Source organism: Equus quagga, chromosome 13, assembly GCF_021613505.1.
Source record: "Equus quagga isolate Etosha38 chromosome 13, UCLA_HA_Equagga_1.0, whole genome shotgun sequence".
NCBI lineage: Eukaryota > Metazoa > Chordata > Mammalia > Perissodactyla > Equidae > Equus > Equus quagga.
In genome coordinates this window covers 90,309,961-90,330,986 of record NC_060279.1, presented here as the reverse complement: position 1 = coordinate 90,330,986, position 21,026 = coordinate 90,309,961, and the positions used below count along the sequence as shown (strand labels likewise).

At 55.3% G+C, this 21,026-nt stretch overlaps 1 protein-coding gene across 5 annotated transcripts in view; it reads right to left on the bottom strand.

Moving 5' to 3' along the window:
- Positions 1-21,026, bottom strand: part of LIG1 (DNA ligase 1) — a 48,657-nt gene that overhangs the window by 7,895 nt on the left and 19,736 nt on the right. For 4 of the 5 annotated variants that reach the window (XM_046683395.1, XM_046683396.1, XM_046683391.1 and 1 more), the window contains exons 6-21: positions 20,251-20,346; positions 18,636-18,743; positions 17,607-17,720; positions 17,302-17,380; positions 14,257-14,337; positions 13,919-13,975; positions 10,312-10,484; positions 8,296-8,462; positions 7,942-8,018; positions 7,015-7,106; positions 6,700-6,799; positions 5,330-5,415; positions 4,529-4,644; positions 3,379-3,474; positions 658-768; positions 76-147 (exon numbers count right to left, since the gene is read on the bottom strand). In XM_046683395.1, the coding sequence (XP_046539351.1) occupies positions 76-147; positions 658-768; positions 3,379-3,474; positions 4,529-4,644; positions 5,330-5,415; positions 6,700-6,799; positions 7,015-7,106; positions 7,942-8,018; positions 8,296-8,462; positions 10,312-10,484; positions 13,919-13,975; positions 14,257-14,337; positions 17,302-17,380; positions 17,607-17,720; positions 18,636-18,743; positions 20,251-20,346 (1,625 nt within the window). The remainder of the gene's footprint in view (positions 1-75; positions 148-657; positions 769-3,378; positions 3,475-4,528; positions 4,645-5,329; positions 5,416-6,699; positions 6,800-7,014; positions 7,107-7,941; positions 8,019-8,295; positions 8,463-10,311; positions 10,485-13,918; positions 13,976-14,256; positions 14,338-17,301; positions 17,381-17,606; positions 17,721-18,635; positions 18,744-20,250; positions 20,347-21,026) is intronic. The other variant, XM_046683393.1, reaches the window with a different exon arrangement.

Here is a 21,026-nt window from a genome sequence, read left to right as displayed (position 1 = left end):
GCCCCTCGGCTCCCAAGCTCACACGCCACCCCGTGGCCCCTCGGCTCTGGCACACGACCTCCGGCGGGAACTCACCTCTCCATTGAGGTAGATGAGGTCGAAGGCGTACAGACACACCTGCACCTGTATCTCCGCGGCGTCCACCTCCTGGATGGGGCAGGAGACCAGGAGGGGGGAAGCTGAGGCCCGGCCCGTCGTGCCTGAGGCAGACACCACGGTCACCTTGCACTCTCCCCTTATGCCCAGCTAACAGGTCGCACACCTGTGAGGGTGGCCATGCTGAATCATGATGGCTCTCAGCCAACCCCAACCACCTCACTCCCCTGTTCCGTATTTGCTCTCCTGCCCTCTCCTGCAGCTAATGGTGGTGACCTGATACAATCCTGGCCCACAAGAGCAAAGTTCACTGTGGGGCAGGTTGTGGGGGCTCCTGGAACAGACCTTTCAGAGAAAAACATAGAGACATAGGAAAAGGACTCTTCCTCGCTTCCTACTTTGCATGCTGGGATGAGAACACAATGGCTGGAGCAGTGGCAGCCGTACTGCCAAAGGCTGAGAGAAAGGCATCCCCACTGACACTGTCCTTCTGGGGACGGCAGGACTGGGAGCATGAGGGAGTGTGGGCCATGGCAGGGGGTGGACGGGGGCTGAGGCTACCTTGCGCTTGCGGGTGGTGAGCACTTGGAATGGCTGGATCTGCTTCTTTTCCCGGTCCCAGGCCACGGCTTCAGTGTCCAGGATGAAGGACGTGACTGACGGGAGTTTAATCTGAAAGGTGAAGGGGGAGACCCAGGGCTGATGAGACGTGGGGGACGAGGCCAAAAGACAGGCTCAAGGAAACAAACTCCCTTTTCCTTCTTCTGCAGTTTTGTTTGTTTTTTTTTAATTTATTCTTTTTCAACATAGGCAATTCTTTATTAATGAGTTTGTTTTTCCTTTGGAGGAAGATTAGCCCTGAGCTAACATCTGCTGCCAATCCTCCTTCTTTTGCTGAGGAACACCGGTCCTGAGCTCACATCCGTGCCCATCTTCCTCTACTTTATATGTGGGACGTCTGCCACAGCATGGCCTGACAAGCAGTGTGTAGGTCCGCAGCCGGGATCCGAATCGGTGAACCTGGGCTGCTGACTTAGCCACTGCGCCACTTGGCTGGCCCCCTTCTGCTCTTGAAATCCACAGACGAACTGATGCCATCCTCCACGAGACACAGATGAACACAGATCCTCTTTTCTATTCCCCACTGAGAGAGGAGAAAGTAAACTTTTCTGAGGGCTCACCATTTGGTCCCACAAGCTGGAAACCCAGGAGCCTTTGTCATCTTCCTCCCACGTCACACTCACTTCCCCAGTGAACTTGTTGATTTCCCCTCTGAAGCCCTCCTAAGCTGTCCAGTGGCCACCACCTCACTGAGCCCGGTCCAGCCTAAGCCACACCATCTTACTGGTCCTCCTCCTACATGGACCCCGGCTAAGCCCTTCTCCTCACAGCAGTCAGCATGCTCTTGGCAAACCCCAAACCTGATCACGGTACATCCCTGCTAGCAAGCATCCCACAGCTCTCCACAGCTGTGGAGGTTCCCCCTGGTCAGCCCCCGGCCCTCCCTCAGCTCACCTGGCCCCCTCAGACTTGCTCTCTGCACCCCAACAAGCTAGCCAGTCTGTTTCTTGAATGGGCTGTGCCCCTCAAGTCGCTGGGCCTTTGCACATGCTCTTCACGCTAGCATGCCCATCCCCATCCTTCATCTCCACTGGGGAGACTTCTTTTCCCTCAGAGGAATGCCGTGCACAACCCCAGGGGGCACCACTCACACGGTATCCTGCGGCTGTGCACAGTGACGGCCCTGCTCCCCTGACACCAAGGGCAAGTCAAGTCTGACTGTTAGAAAGGCTCATAGGATGCTGGTCCTTGTCTTCGGAGCCCCGATCTCCATGTTCAACTCTAGAGGCAATGTCGGGACTCCCTGATGAAGACCTGCCTGCCCTGCCGTCTGTGTCACAACCTGTCTCCAGCACAGAATCGGCACAGAGCAGACACCCAATAAATACTGGCTGAGTGAACGAGTGAAAGAAGCCAGAAGTAAAAGACTCCGGACTGTATGAAACCACTTACCTGAAGCTCCAGAACCGGCAGAACCTACCTGTGGCTACAAAGAAGGGGTGTGTCTCTGAGACGGATGGGCTGGGGCAGAGGAGACGGCCTGGCTGGCAGGCGGCACGAGGAAACATCTCAGAGTGATGACAGTATGGAAATGTGTCATGTGTTGATCACGTGGGTGTAAAAGTTTGTCAAAACTCATCAACCTGTACCCTCTACACTTAGAAACTTTTACGGAAATTACACCTTAAAAAATTAATTTGAAAAAAAAATAGGGGCCAGCCTGTTGGCACAGTGCTTAAGTTCATGAGCTCCACTTTGGCATCCCAGGGTTCACCAGTTCGGAGTCACGGCACAGACCTGGGCACTGCTCATCAAACCACACTGTGGCAGCGTCCCACATACAAAATAGAGGAAGATGGGCAGAGATGTCAGCTCAGTGACAATCCTCCTCAGCAAAAAGAGGAAGACTGGGAATGGATGTTTGCTTGGGGCCAATCTTCCTCACCAAAAAAGAAAAAAGAAAAAAAAGTGCTTGGCACTTAACAGGAGTTCCACTAATGCCCACACTGTCCTGTCACTTCTGTGCTCGGGGCTCCAGGGAAGAGCCAATTTCCTAATTAATTAGGGCAGGCAAGGAGAAGGGCTCTGAGAGAGGACTCCTAAAACAGGAGCAGAGATGCCCCCCGCTCCAGGGCCCTCGAGGCCCAGTCCTACTTTGAGGGAGGGGCCGATGTGCAGGCTGCCTCCCTCCGTCCTTGTCCCCACCACTCCTCCCGCCGGAGAGTGAGACGCTGGCTTTCCCAGCCTCCCAGGGTGGCCACGGTGCCCAGTGCTGAAGGGTGACCCCCAAACTGGAGTCAGCCAGGGGTGCTGGGAGGCATCTGAGAAAGCGCCGACTTTCCTCACGGGAGGGGACAGAAGCTGGAACCCTTCCCCACCTGTCTTTCTGTCTGGACGTGTGGCAGCTATCGGCAACCATCAGGGATAGGCACTGGGATGAAAAGCCAAGCAGCCAAGAACAGCAGAGGACAGAGACAGAAACGAGCTGGCCCAGGACACAGTGCACAGCTGAGCCAGCCTCGGGCCGCGCTTCCAGATTTCATTGAGAAAAAATACCATCGGCTTGAGCCTCTGCGAGTCAGGTGCTCCGTTATTTGCAGCCAAACGCACTCCGATTTCCTTGCAATAAAGCCCCAGTGCACCGAGCTGGCCGGGATGGGCCTCGGTTCTCTGTGCCAGTGACCACAGCCCCGTGTGAGCAAGGCGGTGGCAGACGCTCACCTTGGGGATGCGGCTGATGACGTCGGGGTACTTTCCGGTATTGTCCTCCTGATTCCTGCTGAAGATTTTCACCTCCCCGCCTTCCAGGACATGGATCTGGGACAGCGATAGGGCAGAGGAGATCACAGTTCAGTCCACCCCAGGCAGCCCCTCCTTTCTCTTCTGACCCCACTTTCACTGGCAGAAGGTTCCAGAAGCTCTGGAGGAGGAACTGGGGCAGGGACTGGAATGAATCATCTCCTTGATTCCAAAGCACCTCCCACCGCAGTGTGTGGGAGCCCTTGCCGTCTTTTTCTTCATCATCCCAGTCCCCACTGCTCTCCCCCTCTAAGCACAAGTGTCTTGCTATGTATCTATTTGTTGATTTGCCTGGATGTGGCTATGTGGTACATGTCATTCCGGTTTTCACTGCTAATTGACTTATTTTACTACAGTCTGCTCAGAGTCCTGCAGCAGAGCTACACACATGCCACCTTACATGTAGGTTTTCTCAAGAAGTCACTGTGTGTCTATGATACAAAATACATGACTTAAAAAATACATACATATACTTTTAAATCACTGTTGCTACTGTAAATCATTTTATTTCTTATTTTTTCCCCAGCACTGTATTTTGAAGGTCCATCTACACGCTAAGTGTGCACTGAACCCCTGGTTGTGATTGTCGCCAAGCACTGCAGGTGGCCCTGCCGCTTCCCTATCCATCCGTAGGCGATGACACCGAGACGGCCCCGGCTTCCCGCCAGGACGGAAGAGCCACAACAGGCATCGTCACAGACCCAACCGAGATGTCTCCAGGACAGGGTCGCAGGACACGTGCTCATCTGACTGCACTGCGGGTTACGGGGGGTCTGTTGTAATCAGCACACCCACCAGGAGCACACAAGCAGGCCCGATACTTCTTGAGCTCCCACTGCCATGGGTCAGGAATTTTGACGATTTTATCAAAAAAGACTGATCTTCAGACAAGCCAGTGAGGTGATTATCATTGCACCCACCGCACAGAGGTGGGGACTGAAGCCCTGAGGGGTGTGCGAGGCCAGACAGGCAGTCCACGGCAGAAGCCGGCTCTGAGCTCCGTCTGGCCAACACCACGCCCCTGCTCCAGCCCGTTCCTTTCTGCCGAAGGGATGTGTGTGTCCCCCCGTACCTGCGCCCTCTGCCCATCGTATTTGTACTCGCAGGTGAAGGCTGCCTCCTCGAAGCGTTTCAGGACCTCACTGACGCCCCGGGTGGGGTGTGCCAACATTGGTTTCAGGGGGACCCCTGGGAAGGGAGGAGAGAGAGTGAGTTTGGTAGTCTGGGGGTGGAGGGAAGGCAATAAACAAGAGAGGGAGTGTGGCAGGGACTGAGGACCACGCAGACTTCCAAATGCACACAGAAGTGACGTGCGCCGCGTCTGGCTCACATCATCACTGGGGATTGGGCCGTCCCTTCCCCCTTTCCCTCTTCTTGCAATCTAAAACAGAGACGTGAGCCATCTCTGACCATGCACCTTAGGGTGACAACCTCGGAAGGACCAAGTGATGAGATGGAAGGAACTTGGGCCCCTGGGGATCCCTGAGTGCAGCCGCGTGATCTCCCTGCCTGCCTTTCACTCTGACACGCAAGAGAGAGACTGTCGGGCCGACCCACTGCCTTCTGGGGTATCGCAATACAGCCGCTTCAACTGCATCCTGTTTAATACAGAAGAGGACCTCCAAGGAGACGAGGAATGGCCCTTCGCACCAGGGAACAGGACTCGGTTTTGGTGGAGAGGATTCTGCAGCTCTTAGAGGGGGCCCTCCTCCTAGTGGGCACCCTCACAGCCACCCTGGAGGGCAGAAGCCAAGGCCAGGAGGAGGGAATGGAGCCTGGGAGGACCAGCCCTCGGCTCCCAGGGCCCAGGAGCCAGCTCTGCCCAGGGGGAGGCTGTGGTCACACTCCCGAGGGCCCCGTGACAGGCCTGTACCTGGGCTCAGCCTGCAGTGCTCCGGGAGGCGTTCCAGGCCATGCTCCAGCAGCACGGGGACGATCCGGTCCAGGTCGGGCACCTCACTGGAGTGGGGAGGGGGCAAGAACAAGGTGGGAGGTGTCTTTCCAGAATTCTGCTCTGTGGCTGCACGATCCGCCTCTGCCTGTCTGTCACCTTGTCCCCGGGTCTGCTCCCGCCATCCCTGACTCCTCTCGTCACCCTGTCCCTGGCCGTCTCTGTCAGGGTCCTCCCATGATCTCACTGTACATCACTCAACTCTGTCTCCCTTGGTCTGGGCCTGCCGTCAGCCCTCAGTGTCATCATGAGACGAGCGACTCTCCACCTGGGCTACACATCAGACACACCCACAGGTGCGTTTAAAAAAAAATAAAGGTCTTTCTTCAAGGCCAGGCTCGGCCTCCAGAGATTCTGATTTAAGGGGCCTGGGGCAGGCTTCAGAGCCACAGTTGGTGGATCCCCACACTGGTGGATCCTCACGCGCAGGCAGAGTTGAGGCCACTGCCCTGACCAGGGGGCTCTGCAGGGCTTTCCCACGGCCGTGTGCCCAGCACCCAGGGCGGGCCTGGCTGGAGCGGGTGCTCTGTGGCTATCTGTGGAGTTGCTCACAGGCCCTCTGGCCGAAGACGCTCTCTCTGGGCAGTCACCCTCTTGCCACTGGCCAGGTCCCTCCACATGGCTCTCTCTAGAGCCCTCACCATCACGCCATGGATATCCTCCCCGTGACTGTCACGACCCCTCACGTGCGTCAGTCGCTAGCCCCTCCCAGGGTCTCTCAAGGCCTTTCCACACGTGCAGTCCTGTCTGGAACTCAGGAGCCTCTGGATGCTGCTGCTGTCCCCTGCTGGCAGTGTCTCTGCCTCTCCCTGTCCCTGCATCACTGACCCTTCACCGTTCGCCACCTTCCTGATCTCTGTCACCATCCCAATCCCCAGCACCAGTCTTGTCTAGGTCACCACCCAGTGCTCCATCACTGGCCCATGACGGTCAGTAAAACTGGTCAGTCATTGGCCCCTCCCACATCACCCATCACCCCTCATGCCCCGCCCCCTGCCCCCCACATCACCCCGGCCCCTCATGCCCCACTCACTGCCTCCCCGCATCACCCATCAACCCTCATGCCCCACCCCCTGCCCCCCACATCACCCAGAGCCCCTTGTGCCCCGCCCACTGACCCCCCACATCACCCCTGGTCCCTCATGCCCTGCCCACTACCTCCCCACATCACCCATCACCCCTTATGCCCCGCCCACTGACCCCCCACATCACCCCTGGTCCCTGGCACTGAGCCCACTGCCCCTCTGGCTCCCCCCGCCCCTCTCGCTCTGCCCAGGGCCCCTGGAACTCACCAGAACGTCTGCTTCAGGATCATGCCTTGCTCCTCCAGCCATGTTTTTCTGGCCTCTGGTGTCTTGCCCTTCCCAGCATCCACCACGGCCGGGGGGAATTCTAAGACAAGACCCACCAGAAGAGGCTTTGGGATGGACTCAATCCCCTCAGCCGCCCCAGGGTCCAGTGGTGGCGTGTTGTAAACTCGGCTGCTGAGGACGCTTGCCTCAAAGAGCAGCCTGGAGCGACAGTGGGAGGCGGGAGCCCCGTGGGGGAGGGGTGGGCGTGGACTTCTGAAAGGGAAGAGGCAGCACAGGGACCAACAGGGGGCTCACCTTGGCCTGGGGGTGTGAGGCTCACGGCCTGGGCCAGGGCAGCCAACACCGACTGCTCTGCCAGCCCGAGGCGCAGCCGTCCACTCAGGGCCCTGGGGAGAGAGCGGGCGAGGGGGCGTGGGCTTGTCTGCACCTGCCTCATCTTGCCCTCCACACCTGCTTCCGCCTCCTCCCGTCTCCCCCACCTCCACCTTCTGCAGACCTTCTCCGCAAAACCAGAACAACCTCCAGAGTCGGAGGGACCCAAGAGATCACACAGCCCCACTTAACAGATGAGGAAACCAAGGCCAGCCAGTAACAATCACGACGACAGGGTTTCCTGGTAGCAGAACCAGGGGCCTCTCATCTCAGCTGCCCTTTGAGAAAGCAGCGAACTCAGGGAGGGCGAGCAGGGGCAGAGCCGGGCCTGGAACCTGAACACAGCTGCCCCGGTGGTGCCAGGGTGTGATGGTCAAGAACCTGTCCTGGCACGGGCCTTGCTTTGAGCCAGTGACCTTGGGCAGGAGGCTTAACCTTCCTGTACCTCCACCTCCCCTCTGTAAACAGGGAGAGGCTGACAGGGCCGACCCTGCAGAGCTGGAGGGAGGAACTGACGGGATAAAACATGGGGCACGGGGCAGGGCACCCAAACATGTCCCACGATGTGAGCTGTCCATGGTTTTGTCTTCACTGTCACGGCAACCACCTGGCTCTGGAGCTGTCCCGCCTGGCTCAGGCCATGGCAGACATCACTGATCAATCCTGGCACTCTACTCCAGGACCCCTCTCCAGGCAGCAGTACCAGGAACAGGAGCCGGCCCACGGAAGGAAACCCATGCTCCTTGTCCCGCCTTCAGGACCTGGGCCCCTCACCACACTGTCCTCATCTAAGGGCGGTCAGGGCACCTGTGCAGATTCCAGCTGCCGGTCCCTCCCGGGCCCACTCACCTGGCGATGAACCGGGCTTCTGAGTGGCGGCAGGCAACAAAGAGGCCTTTGATGACATCCATCTTCTTGGTTGTGGACTGAAGAGGAGCGGAGAGAGCAGTTGGTGCTGGGGGTGAAGGGAGGGCCCCCACCTCCTCCCAGCCATCCCAGCTGCCTAGGAGCTGCCACCCTTGGGCCCCCCACCCCTGCTTCCAGAGCAGCAAGAAGGAAAGGAAGCTCTGGAACCACAGGAGGGACTGAAGCCATCAGCACCACAGTCTAACCGGAAGCCTTCTTGCCCCACGCATGGCTCTGAGCCCCGAGATGCAGAGCGGCGGGTCTGGGGCCCTGGGGGGAGCCGCCCTGCCCACTCACAGCGCTGCCAGCGAGCCGGGCGATGTCCTGGAACTTGGTGAAGACCCCAGAGGCGGTGAGGGCAGGCGGGGGAAGCATGAGCCTCTGTGTGCTGCGGCTGCTCTCGGCCACCAGCCCCACGTCGCCCTTCTCGGCAGCCTCAGCCCGGACAGACTCAAGCTGCCGACCTTGGGGGGCAGAGAGAGCGGCGTGGGGCGGGGGAGCGGGAGCGTGGCTGCTGCGTGGCTCCCATCTAGCCCGGATGCATTTTCTTGGGCTACGTGTGCTCCAGGGGGTGCCCCTCGACTTCCCCTTTCCTAATGCTCACCCACTGGGTGAAACGGCTCCTTAAATATCTGCTCCAGTCACGTCAGGTCTAAGAGGCCTAATGGACGTTCACACAGAGGAAAGTAAGCCTTTGGATGAACACGTCTACACTAGGAGAGATGTCACGGGGGTGGTGCTGGCGGTGTATAGACAGGATTTAAAGCCATGGGGTGGGAAGAAGTCACCAGGGGAGCGAGTGTAGACAGAGAAGGTGGCCAAGTGACCCCTGCCTGTGCCCTAGCTGGTCACTAACACCCACTGGCAGTGATCAATAGGCCTTTGCTTGTTTTTTTGTTATTCCGTCTCCTTGAAGTCACAATTTAAACACGTGGGATGTGTTCTGCCTTACTTATTGTCCAGACTGGGTCCTGTGGGCACCCCTGACTGTAAGCGCAAAACCATAGACATGGCCTCAGCCCCACGGCACCGCTGGGCACAGAAACGAGCATCGGCAGCCGCCTACTCGCAGCTTCTTAGTACGTGAGAAAAAGAACCCTTCTCTGCTTCAGCCAGCATAGTTGGGTTTTCTGTTGCCTGCTGTGGAAAGTATTCCTAATGGACACAGTTCACAGTGGGTCTGTATGATGTCAGAGCCTAATGGATGCACCTGGAGTGAATGAGCGGAGGATGTGAGCCTCATCTCTGGCTCTGAGGGCCCACAACTCTTTTCTGTCCCCCAGCCAATCTTTCTCAGTCACTCTGTCCATTCATAAAACCCTCGAACCCCCACTTCCTTAAATGCTGGTGTTCCCCAGGTTCCACCCTGAGCACCCCCATCCTCCCTGACCACCCTCTCTGGGCCAATGAGAGCTCGCCAGTGTGTCTATCACCCCTCCTCAGCTGAGGCTCCCAGATCTCAGCCTTTGATCCAGATCCACCAAGCTTCAGACCCACGTATTTCCCAATTTCCTGGATGGCCCACAGATACAGGCTGCTCACACCTGGTCCCAAGCTGAAAGGATAAACCTCCCCTGAATGTGCCTGCCCCTCCCCAGGGTTGTGTCCTGGTGATGGCTCCATCATCCACTGAGTCACCGAGTGAGATCGCAGGGCATTCTTCGCACCTCATCTGTCCCGCTGACCCCAAACCCAGCAGGTCCTTCCTGACCCCGTCTCTCGGGGCCTCTGCCCTCTACAGCCCTGGCCCCAGCTCCTCCTGCCCTTCGACTTTTGCCCCAGCCTCCTGGTTTCCCATCTGTCTTCCACATGGGTCCAGAACTGCCCCTGCCCCTCGCCTGCTCACAATTCTTCCATGGCTCCCAACACCCTCACGATAAACATCAGTACTCAAGGCTGTGGCAGGCCGGCCCCGCCCACACCACCGGCCTCTCCAAAAGCACTGGGATTCGGCTCCTGCAGGTCGCTGGACCTCCCCACATTCTGTTCTTTCTTCATGTCCCCTCCTGGTCTACTGGTTGAAGTCCATCAGGACCCCTGCTATGCCCAACCCTCAATCCCAGCCCCCAAATCCTGCTCCTTTGCCTGTGGCATCTTTCCCCAGCCCCTCCTCTCCATCCCACAGCAGGCCCGGGCCTCCCTCCCCTGAACCACTGCCCCCTCACCCCCCTGCCAATCTGCCCCATTAGGTTCTCCCCCTGTCGGCCTCTCTCCCCCACTCTCCCCGTTCAGAGCCCTCTCCATCCTCTCTCAGGTCCTCCCCACCCCTCCACTTTCTCCTCTCCTGTTGGAACTCCCGCCACAGCCCCTTACCTGTGGCCTGCGCCACGGCCTTGAGAAGGATGCCGTCCCCGATGCCAAGCTCCAGGCCCTGCTGGGGTGGCCCAAGGCGGTTGAGGCTGAGGTAGAGGATGGGGAGCAGGTCTGGGGGTGACAGGGCCACCACGGAGCGCAGCAAGTTGCTCAGCGTCTCCACCATCCGGAGCCTGGAGGAGGGCAAGGGGTGGGACCACCTGGTATTTCAGAGTCGAAGTCGGGGGGAGGGGGATGAAGGCAACCCAAGAAAGAAGAAGAGGAAACAGCTCAAGTCCAGGCCCAGGCGTGTGACCTGAGCCACAGGCACATTCACAGACTGTCAGTGGGAGAGCAACTCGGCTTGACAGTAACAGTGAAAACGGAGATGACCCTCCACAGAGAAGTGGTAGCTAACACGTATGTAGCATCTTCGAGGCGCCTGGCGCTGATTTTAGACACTCTGTGTGCTTTAACTCACTGAATTCTCATGGCTCCCCTCCAAGCTAGACACTAATACTATTCCTATTTTACAGAGCAAGAAACTGAGGCACAGAAAGGTTATATAACTTCCCCAAGGTTGCAGAGCTAGGAAGTGTCAAGCTGAGATGGGAACCAAGGCCGTCTGCTCAAGGACCCGGGCCCCCAGCCACCAAGCTGGGCTGCCTCTGAAAGTAAGATAATGTTTCTGTCTGTGTCGTAGAAATGGTGAAAACGTCTGGGTTTGTTGTTGACACACTCAGATGCAGAGGGCCTAAATGAAAAGAGAAGCTATGTCTTTCTTATAGAAGAGGCCCAATTAACAAACGGAGAAGAAATGAGACAAACACTAAACCACCCCGGGCAGACACCACAGGCTTAACTGTTACAGGGAAACCCACACTGGGTCCTACAGTACGTGGATTGCATCTCCCCAAAATGCAGGTCCACCCAGAGCCTCAGAACGTGGGCTTCTTTGTAAATAGGGTCTTAGCAGGTATAATTAAGGTAAGGACCAAAATAAGATCATGTTAGATTAGGGAAGTCCTAAAAACAGTAAGAGTGTCCTTATAAAATACAGTTGTGGCTGGATTAACAATGGGGATACATGCCGAGAAACACATCATTAGGCAAGTTTGTCGCTGTGCAAATCGCATAGGGAGTATTTACACAAACCTAGGCTACATGGAGCTAATCTTATGGGCCCACCATCCTACATGTAGTCTGTTGTTGACCGAAACGTTGTTATGTGATGCATGACTGTACCAAAAAAACACAGAGAGAGACACAGAGAAGGCGGCAATGTGAATATGGAAGCAGAGATTGGAGTGATGTGTCCACAAGCCAAGGATTACTGGCACCCAACAGAAGCCAGGAGAGAGGCAAGGGCCACACCTTTCCTCAGAGCCTCGAGAAGGAACCGACCCTGCCCGCATCTTGATTTTGGACTTTCTGGCCACCGGAACCTAAGAGGAAAACTGCTGTTTTCAGCCACTGACTTTACAGTTCTTTGTTCCGGCAGCCCCAGGACACTAACACAGATGCTAAAATCAGTGGGCCAAAGTCTGAGGAGAAATAGGGGCCTTGCAGAGACTCAGAGAGAATCCCCACAAGGCACCTATTAATCGGAAAGGGAAAAACAGCAACCACACAGTGAAGACGCCTGGTAGACCGCTCTGCAGCCACGTAACCAGGAATGAGAGCGGAGGCAGCACGTGCCCCCGCAGGAGACAGAGAGTGAGCGTCACCTGTGTGCCCCTCCTGACGGAAGACACAGCACCCGAATCAATTCCCGAGGAAGCATGAGACAGACCCAGGCTCAGAGACACTCTACAAGATCGCTGGACTCTCCAACAGCGTGGAGGTGATGAAGGACCGAGACAGACGGGGGACGTGTCTGAGATGAAGGAGACGAAGGAGACAGATGACCAAACGTGCGGGTGGGGGATGCTGGATGGATCTTGGCCCAGCGGAAAGGATGCAAACGGGAAAACTGGCAAAATGCAGATGGAGCCTGCAGATCACCTGAGAGAGCGCGCTACTGTCAGCGTCCTGGTTTGGTACCTAGCCTGTGCTGCTGTAAGAAGTTAACATCAGGGGAAGCTGGTCACGGGTATACGGGGACTCTCTGTACCATTTATGCAATTTTTCTCTAAGTCTAACATGATTTCCAAAAAATTTTCAAAAATTATAAAACCCTCTGATTTTAGATTATGTGGTTTGGAGAGTCACCTGCAGTTCTCTTGAATTAAGTGATTTCTGACAGTTTCTGCTGAAACTAAACACCACGCTGTGTTTTTTTGTTTTTTTGGGTTTTTTTGAGGAAGATTAGCTCTGGGCTAATACATGCCGCCAATCCTCCTCTTTTTGCTGAGAAAGACTGGCCCTGAGCTAATATCCGTGCCCATCTTTCTCTACTTTATATGTGGGATGCCTGACACAGCATGGCTTGCCAAGCGATACCACGTCTACACCTGGGATCCGAACCGGGGAACCCCGGGCCATCGAAGCAGAACACGCACACTTAACTGCTGCGCCACCGGGCCGGCCCCTGTGTGTTACTTTTTCATCTCACTGTTCTCACTCCAAACTTGAGATGTGTGACCTTCACTTTACTCATGAGAGACAGAAGTTCAGCCCACAGTCACACAGCCAGGACACAGCAGAGCTGGGCTCATCCCACTCTCAGACCTGTCTGTCCCCCATGGCAGGGCTTTGGCTAACCCAGTCCTCATCTGCAGCTGCCCACTGGCGGGCCTCCAAGCCCCTCGGCCTGGCATTCAAGGCCCTTCCTGTGCCCTCTGTGACCTGCGATTCCATGGTGGGGTTTACACCCCAGGGGAGGTTCTTCCCCTGTTCACAAAGACACACGTTTATAAGAAGAAAGTGTTGGTTAGAGCCTAAACGCTCCACCGACATGGGGCAACTGAAAGTGACGTGATGCGTGAACGTGAAGGAACACTCTGGAACAGGGGAAACCAGCTGAGATCTGCTGAAACCCACACGATGGAGAGACCTTCTGGAAACAGCATGACGGGGGAAGCAGGAGGCAGGACAAGGTGGGCCCCGCAACAATGCTGACATAAACTACACCCCGGGGGGGCGGGCGCTGGGCTGGGGAGGACGGAACAGAGTGGGGATGGGGCAGCAAGGGCAGGACCGGTCCTCACAGCCTTGAGCCAGGGCAGCCTAGAGCAGGCGGGACTGCAGGGCCCCGAGGGGAAAGTGCTGGGACAAGAGCGGAGCGGCTCTCGCCGGAACCAGACCCGGATTTCCTCTCAGGGACACTGGGGAACATCGGCAAGGTGTGGTTGCTTCTGATGACTGAGGGTTGATTAGGGCCCTGCCACCAGGTGGAGGCTGTTCTCCGACCCAGGAATCTGGGCTGCCCCGCACCCACCCACCCGTCCTCTCTGACCAAAAGAACGAGGCAGAAAGGACGGTGTGGGCCGTCCAGGCCTCGCGAGGACCGGCAGCCCCTCTCATGGCCACGCCCGCAGTCCATGATCACGAGCATGAGGCTGAGGCGAAAGAGGAGACGCGGAAAGGATCAGGCAGCCCAGGGCACAGAGACCGCTGAGCAAGGGACAGAGCGGAAGGGCACCCGCCCCGCCTGCCCCTGCTCCGCCCAGCCAGCCTCATCACCTACCGCGCAGAAACCTCCTCGATCTTCTCGAACGTCCGGGCCACCGCCAGATAAGGGACCCTGGGGAAGGGAAAGAGACAGGAGGGCAGTGTGTGCATCCCAGGCGGTCCCTCCATCCCCCTGCCTCTCCACACCCTCCTGGGGCCAGCCCTGCTAAGGCCCAAATGCATGCACGTGACCCTGCCCGCCTCCAGGGCTTTCTCCCTGTCCCTTTCCACACTGCCAATGGCGTCCCCAACACACAGAAGGAGAGACGCGACAGTGTCCTCGATTGAGGCCTCGGTCAGAGGGCCTCCCCAGGACAGGGACTGGAGTGAGACCGTCCCGGGGGAGAAGCTCACTTCTGGCCCGGCTTCCAGCAGGCGTCTTCAACGGGATGGTAGTTGTTCTTGGCAGGATTGTAGCTGGGAGGGTCCAGGGGTCTGTTGGGGCGAAGGGAGGTGAGACCGGGTAGATGCCTGGGTCAAGGAGAAGTCATTCCTCCAATTTACTGAGCGCCTCCTGTGCGCCAGGCACTGTCCTAGGCCCACGGGCACAGAAGGGAGTGAAAACCAAGTTTACTAACCTGGAGCTCACAGTCTAGGGGGAGAGTCAAAAAAAACCCAACATATAAACAAATAAATAATTTTAGATATTAAAAAATATTTTGAGGGCCAGCCCGGTGGCACAGTGGTTAAGTGCACACGTTCCACTTCTCGGCGGCCTGGGGTTCACCAGTTCGGATCCCGGGTGTGGACATGGCACTGCTTGGCAAAAGCCATGCTGTGGTAGGTGTCCCACATATAACGCAGAGGAAGATGGGCACGGATGTTAGCTCAGGGCCAGTCTTCCTCAGCAAAAAGAGGAGGATTGGCAGCAGATGTCAGCTCAGGGCTAATCTTCCTCAAAAAAAAAAATTTTTTTTGGAAAAGAAAATGAAACCAAGTAGAGGGAAAAGGCAGGAGAGGATGTGCTCCTTCAGAGGATGGTTGGGGAAGGCCTAAGGGGAGCCTTTGGGCAGAATGAGGTAGGGGGTGAGCAGAGTGGGTATCAGAATGAAGAGCATTCCAGGCAGGGGGAACAGCAAGTGAAGTAGAGACACACTTGACACATCTGAGGAACAGAGAAGGGGTCAGCGCAGCTGGAGTGAAGCAGCACGCTCTGACTGGTTTTTAGAGTCCACTCTAAGAGCCAAAGACCCCTGTGGGCCACTCAGCCAAGCCCTCCCACACTCATTTGGGTGTAGCAGCAGGAGGAGGGTACAGTGGCTGGGTGTCACCAAGTGCCAGGCACTGTGCTACAAGCACTGCGTCAGTTAGCAATCAGCCCTACAGGAAGGGACTCTTGTAACCGTGTTTTGCAGATAAGGAAACTGGGGCACAGAGAGGTTAAGAATCTCGCCCATAGTCACACAGCTAGTAAGAAGCAGGGCTCCAGAGCGTATGTTCTAACGCTCCCCATCATAAAGGCCTCTGGAAATGGTGCACCCTGACCCTGTTAGAGCCACCACAGTCCAGACTCTGCAGTCACCCATCTGGTGCAAAGCCCTGCTCCACCCCTGCCCAGCTGTGCCACCCTGAGGAAGCGGCTTCTCCTCTCTGAACAGTGTGTCCCTCTGTCCAGTGGAGCTGCCAGGAGTCCGACAGCAACATGCTGTGTGGAGGGCTGAGTAAGAAATCATGGGGAAGGCTCCCGCTCCTCGGCACACTTTGTGGGGTGCATTTATCAAACACCGACTCTCCAGGTCAGGCCTGTATCTGTACCAAAACCAGGGGGGCCTGCGGCCGGGGGAGAAGCCTCCGGACTTTTTTCAGCGCTTCAGCTGATTCTGACGCATGGACAGGGCTGTGGGTGGCCGAGCGGGACGAAGTGTGTGCTGGGGCTGTGCACACTGAGCTGCGTGGGCTCAGCACTTAACGAGAAGCTTAATAAAGTTGTTTCTATCATTATCAAAAGAGGAAGCAAAGCGTGGAGCGTGAGAAGTTTGAGGGCCGGACTGCCTGGCTTGAAGCCCAACTCTGCCACACTCCCCATGTGTGACCTAGGCAAGGCACTGAAATCAAATGATGATAATAGTATCGAGTGCAAGTTGCAGGGCTTGGCCAAGGCCAGACCTTGGTCTTAATGCGTCAGACCCTCAGGAGGAAACCGGCGTGAAGGCTGAGCGGCTTCCCCGAGGTCACGTGGTGGCAGCCGGGATCTCTGACCACCCCACAATACGGTCCTGCCTCCAGGCCTCACTCTTCTCATCTGTGAAATGGGGGTACCAGCAGGATCTACACACAGGGGGCCGTGAGGATCCAACGCCTGAGGATACGGAAGCACACTGCTTGGTGCCTGGCACACAGTTAAGAGTGGGTGAAAGTGGGTGCTGTCTGTCATTGCTAGGTCCCCATTTTAAAGGTGAGCAAATGGGAGGCCCTGAAGGGTTGCATGTCTCCAGGAAGCAGCCATCAGAGAGGGAGGAGTGATCAGGCTGGGAATAGTGTAAGAAAAACGGTCACGGGGACAGCCCTGTGGCCTAGCAATAAAATCTGGCACACTCCACTTGGGCAGCCCAGGTTTAGTTCCCGGTTGCAAACCTACACCGCTCGTCAGCAGCCATGCTGTGACAGTGACCCACACACAAAATAATAGAGGAAGATGGGCACAGAAGTTAGCTCAGGGCAAACCTTCCTCAGCAAAAAGAGGAAGATTGGCAACAAACGTTAGTTCAGGGCCAATCTCCTTCAGGAAAAAAAAAAAAAAAGTTGGTCATAGTATCACATGAAATAAAAGGCAAGACATGAAACTTTAGGTACATACAGTAGGACACAGATTTGTTAGAGAAACTTATTTATAAATATATAAGCACAGACACATACCCAGGAGGCAAGACGGTGCACTGCTGAAGAAAGAGCACAGGCTTAGGAATCAGAGGAACTTGGGTCCCAAGTCTGACCGTCCCCCTGCCTCCCTGTGTGACTGGGGGCAGCTGACCTAACCTCTCTGGGCTGACTGTTCCAATGTCTGTGAAATGCTAAAATACCTGCTTTCTCCACGGGACTACGGCAGGGACGAGGTAAGACAGCATAGAAGGAACCCGCAGCACCATATCCAACACACGGCAGGTGTCCACGGAAAGGAGCTCACTGTTCCTACAGCACAGGCACACGGCAGAACGGTGCCATTTAACCTCACTAATAAGGTCTCAACTGGGGTACAGAACTGACGTTAAGAATCCCCAAAACATTTTCATTCGAATAATTAAACCTTAATCACAGAATTTGAAAGCTGGAGGAATTTTTTGTGATTATCTGTCTCATTTTTGGAGGGCTAAAAAAAAATCAAAGAGATTTTGGATTCACTGCATCATTCTTTTCAATCCACTGTCCTTCCTCTCTACTCGACAGCAAAGACTGACTCACCCCTTGGTCTCCTCCTTTCTCAGGGCACCGGACCCCTCCTCTTCTTTCACTTCTTTTTTGACTGCAGGCTTCCGGGGGGCTGCGAATGAAGCCAGGAAGTTGTGGGTCTTTTCTCCTCCTGACGATCGCCCTCTGCCTCCCGCTCTCCCCCCAGCACAGCCCGGATGCTCGGGGAGAGGGGCGATGAGCCAGGAGAGACGGGTCAGACCTTCTAACCCGTGCCCCGGGGACTTAGCGCTCTCTGCAGAAAGACCCACTCACCTTGCCCTGCATGGCCCTGGGGAGCGGGGCGAGCAGAAACTCACCGAAGAAGCTGCTGAGCGTCTTGGGGGCTCTGGGAGGAGGCTGAGGCTGGTCCTCCTGCGGCTCCTGCTTCACGGCCCCCTCAGGCTCGGCAACGCTGTCCGTCGGGGCCTCTGCTTTTAAGCAGAGACATCAGATGGTGCACAAATGCTCTCGACCCTGAGACTTTATTTTCAACCCCCAGGTCATTTTGACCCTACAGATGGAAAACAGAACCAATTCCACCCTGTTCCTTTCTGTAAGTTTTGAGCCTCTCAGGCCTAACGCTTTTTCATCAGTAGTGACTAATGGAATTCCAGCATTTGGCCTGAAATTGGAGACTCACAAATAAATAGTGGTAAGAAGAAATCTCAGCACGATTAGAAGAAAATGTTCCCATTTCTCCTGCAGCGGCGGAAAATCAAATACGGGTCGGTATCCTAAAAATGTCCCCACAGTGCTGTTCACGACAGAGGAGTCTCACGGACACCCGACTGCAGGCGCTGTTCTGTGGCCTGGGAAGGTCCCTTTACCTCGAAAAGCCCCTAACTCAGCCTGGCCGTCTAACCTACTAAATTACTGCTCAGTTAATAACACTTACGACCTGTGATTTCTGAAAGATAAAAACATTTTGTTGGAAGATGACTGGCTCTTTCATTTTTTCCCCACTTGGATGGAGGAAAATATTAACAATAAAAACAATAGTAATAGGGCCAGCCCCAGAGGCCTAGTGGTTAAATTCGGCGTGCTCCGCTTCTGCAGCTAGGGTTCGGTTTCTGGGTGCAGACCTACACTGCTCGTCTGTCAGTGGCCATGCTGTGCTGGCGGCTCACGTACAAAAAGAGGAAGACTGGCAACAAATGTTAGCTCAGGGCAAATCTTCCTCAGCAAAAAAAAGAAAAAAAAAATAATAATATAACCTGTGATTCCTCCAGAATTCACATTTAAACAACACATTTGAGAACCTGTATCTTAGTAACTGTCCTCCAATGATGTCTGAAGCCAAACCCAAGGAGATGGGGCTGCAGAGAGGAAGAGGATCAGGAACTCACTGGAGTTCTCTGGGAGCTCTGGGGGCATCGTGGGCCGGTCCTTCTCTTCTACTTCCTTCCTTTTGGCCACTTCAGGCTCTGTGAGGCTTTCTGTCGGGGTCTCTGCTTCTGATGACAGACAGAAAAGTCAGATGGCTCCCAGGGACATCTCAACTCCCAAGACATCCCGCCCCCATGTGCTCTTTCCTGTGCCAATCACATGTGTCTGCAAGGTGATGGGAGGTGTGAGAACACGCTCCTGGCCAACCCCAAGCAGGGCGGGGACCTCTGAGGAAGTCCAACCCCATCGCTCACCAGTGCAGCTGAGAAATAGACACAAACAGCCTGTCTTTTCTTGCGAACTATGATTTTAGAATTATTCATCGCAAAACAGAATCAGAAAGGGTTCGAAATGCAAATAACTTGTTATAGATCAAAATAAAAAAAATTTTTTAAGTAACTGAAAAAAATCATACGTCTAGGGTAACAACAAAAACTGCATAAACTACTTGGGGAAAATTCGCCTTGGAAAGAAGCCACCCACCCCCAGGCCTCCAGGCCCCCAGACCCCGACAATGGCTAAAACGGCAGGATTCACAGCAAAATTTGCTACTGACTAAAAACCACCAATGGGAAATCACATGTCGACCAAATTCAAATCTGCCCTGGGAAAACTGAGCCTAAGGAGGACTTTTCATTAAGCAAATGGGCAGTGGCAACGGCTCGGACCTCATACTGGCCCCCAGCGATCAATGGGCCGGAGCATGCGTGCACCAAGAGGGGAATTCCCAGGGACCAGCAGGATCTTTCACACTCCTCAAGGGAAACTGGGGACATCTGTTGGACACTGTATGAACTCCCAGCTCAAGGTCTTAGTTTTCAGTATTAGATCCTATTCCTTGCAATCCCCAACACCATATTCCTGCAAAGCTGGGTTTTCTGTGGTGGCCTGTGCTAAGAACCAAGTACTGCCCATAAATCAACGTGGAACAGGAAATGGGGTGGCAGTCTTCACCCGGATTCCCAAGTCTGAGACAGTGAGCAGTGCCCAGGAGACATCCTACTAGGAAGTAATTGTGATTATTGAAGAAAAAGAATATTATTTTTCCTTCAGTGTATGAGTATTGTTTTCTCAAAACACCCAAGTTGCTGGAACATGAACAGTTGTTCGGACATAATATAATTACTTAAACAGAACTCTTGCAGTATTGGCCTGGGGTGCCAGGAAAAATTACTAGGATGCTAAGAATGCTGTGAAAGTTTGGGAACCTCTGCTTTCTGGGAAAATGGATAAGGAAAAAGAAACCATCTAGAGGAGAATACTTTCCATAAAATAAACATAAAAACAGAAGATAAACTTTGGAAACTACATATGAATTATGATGCCTGAATCAAGATGGCTAAGAAAATGCATTCCCAAACGCTTGCATACAAAAATTCCTGTGTCGGTGTGGGGGATTCTGACGGCCACGTCCGGATTCCCGGACACAGGCATCCATCAGTGGAGTCCTAACCTCCTGTCCTCTCAGACAGGCCCCCACACTTCCAGATGCCCCCCTCCCCCAACACACACATGCACACTCGCGCACACACACGTGCACACAATGCACACACAGCTCTCGGCCTGGTGCCTCACCGTCTTCCTCCTTCTTCCTCTTGGCTTCCCTGTCCTCGTCCTCGCTCTGATCTTCCAGGACATCCTGAATCGCCCGTTTAGGAAGCTGCTTCCGAGCTGGGAAGGCAAAGGGCTTGGTGTGGCTGACTGGCTGGCCTCCCTGCCCCCACCTCAGTGAGCTCAGGCCCACAGATGATGGGGCCTCTGAGAAGGCTCTGGGCCCCCTCCCCTTCCACCCCAAGGCAGGCCTCATCCTTCCAGCTCTGCTTTCTCTCGGCTGTGTGACCTTGGGCAGGTTACTTAATCTCTCTGTGCCTTGCTCTCCCACATCAGCAGAATGGAAACAATCCCCGGAAGCTATGACGAAACGTGCTCCACCCAGGACCCGAGTGTAGCAGATGCTTTCAGTGCCTGGCCTACGTCCCTAAGATCTCAGCATCAACGTGTGTCCCAGCTTTTCTAGGTCAACAGGCCCAGGGAGTAGCCTCACCCAGTGACTGCTGGGAGCTGATGCACAGACGCCCCTCTCCTCGCATCTCAGATCGATAATTCTGAGGCACACTCTTACGCTGATTCCCGGGGCTTCCTCAGAGAATTAGGCTCCAGCTGCCCCTGCCGTGGCTGGCCTGACAACACACCTATCACCGGCTGCCTGCCCTTCCCCAAGCACTGTCTGTGTTCTCTGCGCCCCCTGAAGAAGCAACTTGCACTTGAATCCTTATTTCAGAACTTCAGAGCCTGCTTCTAGAAGACTCCAAACTGAGAAACGAACACACGGCAAGGAATTGCTGTGACCA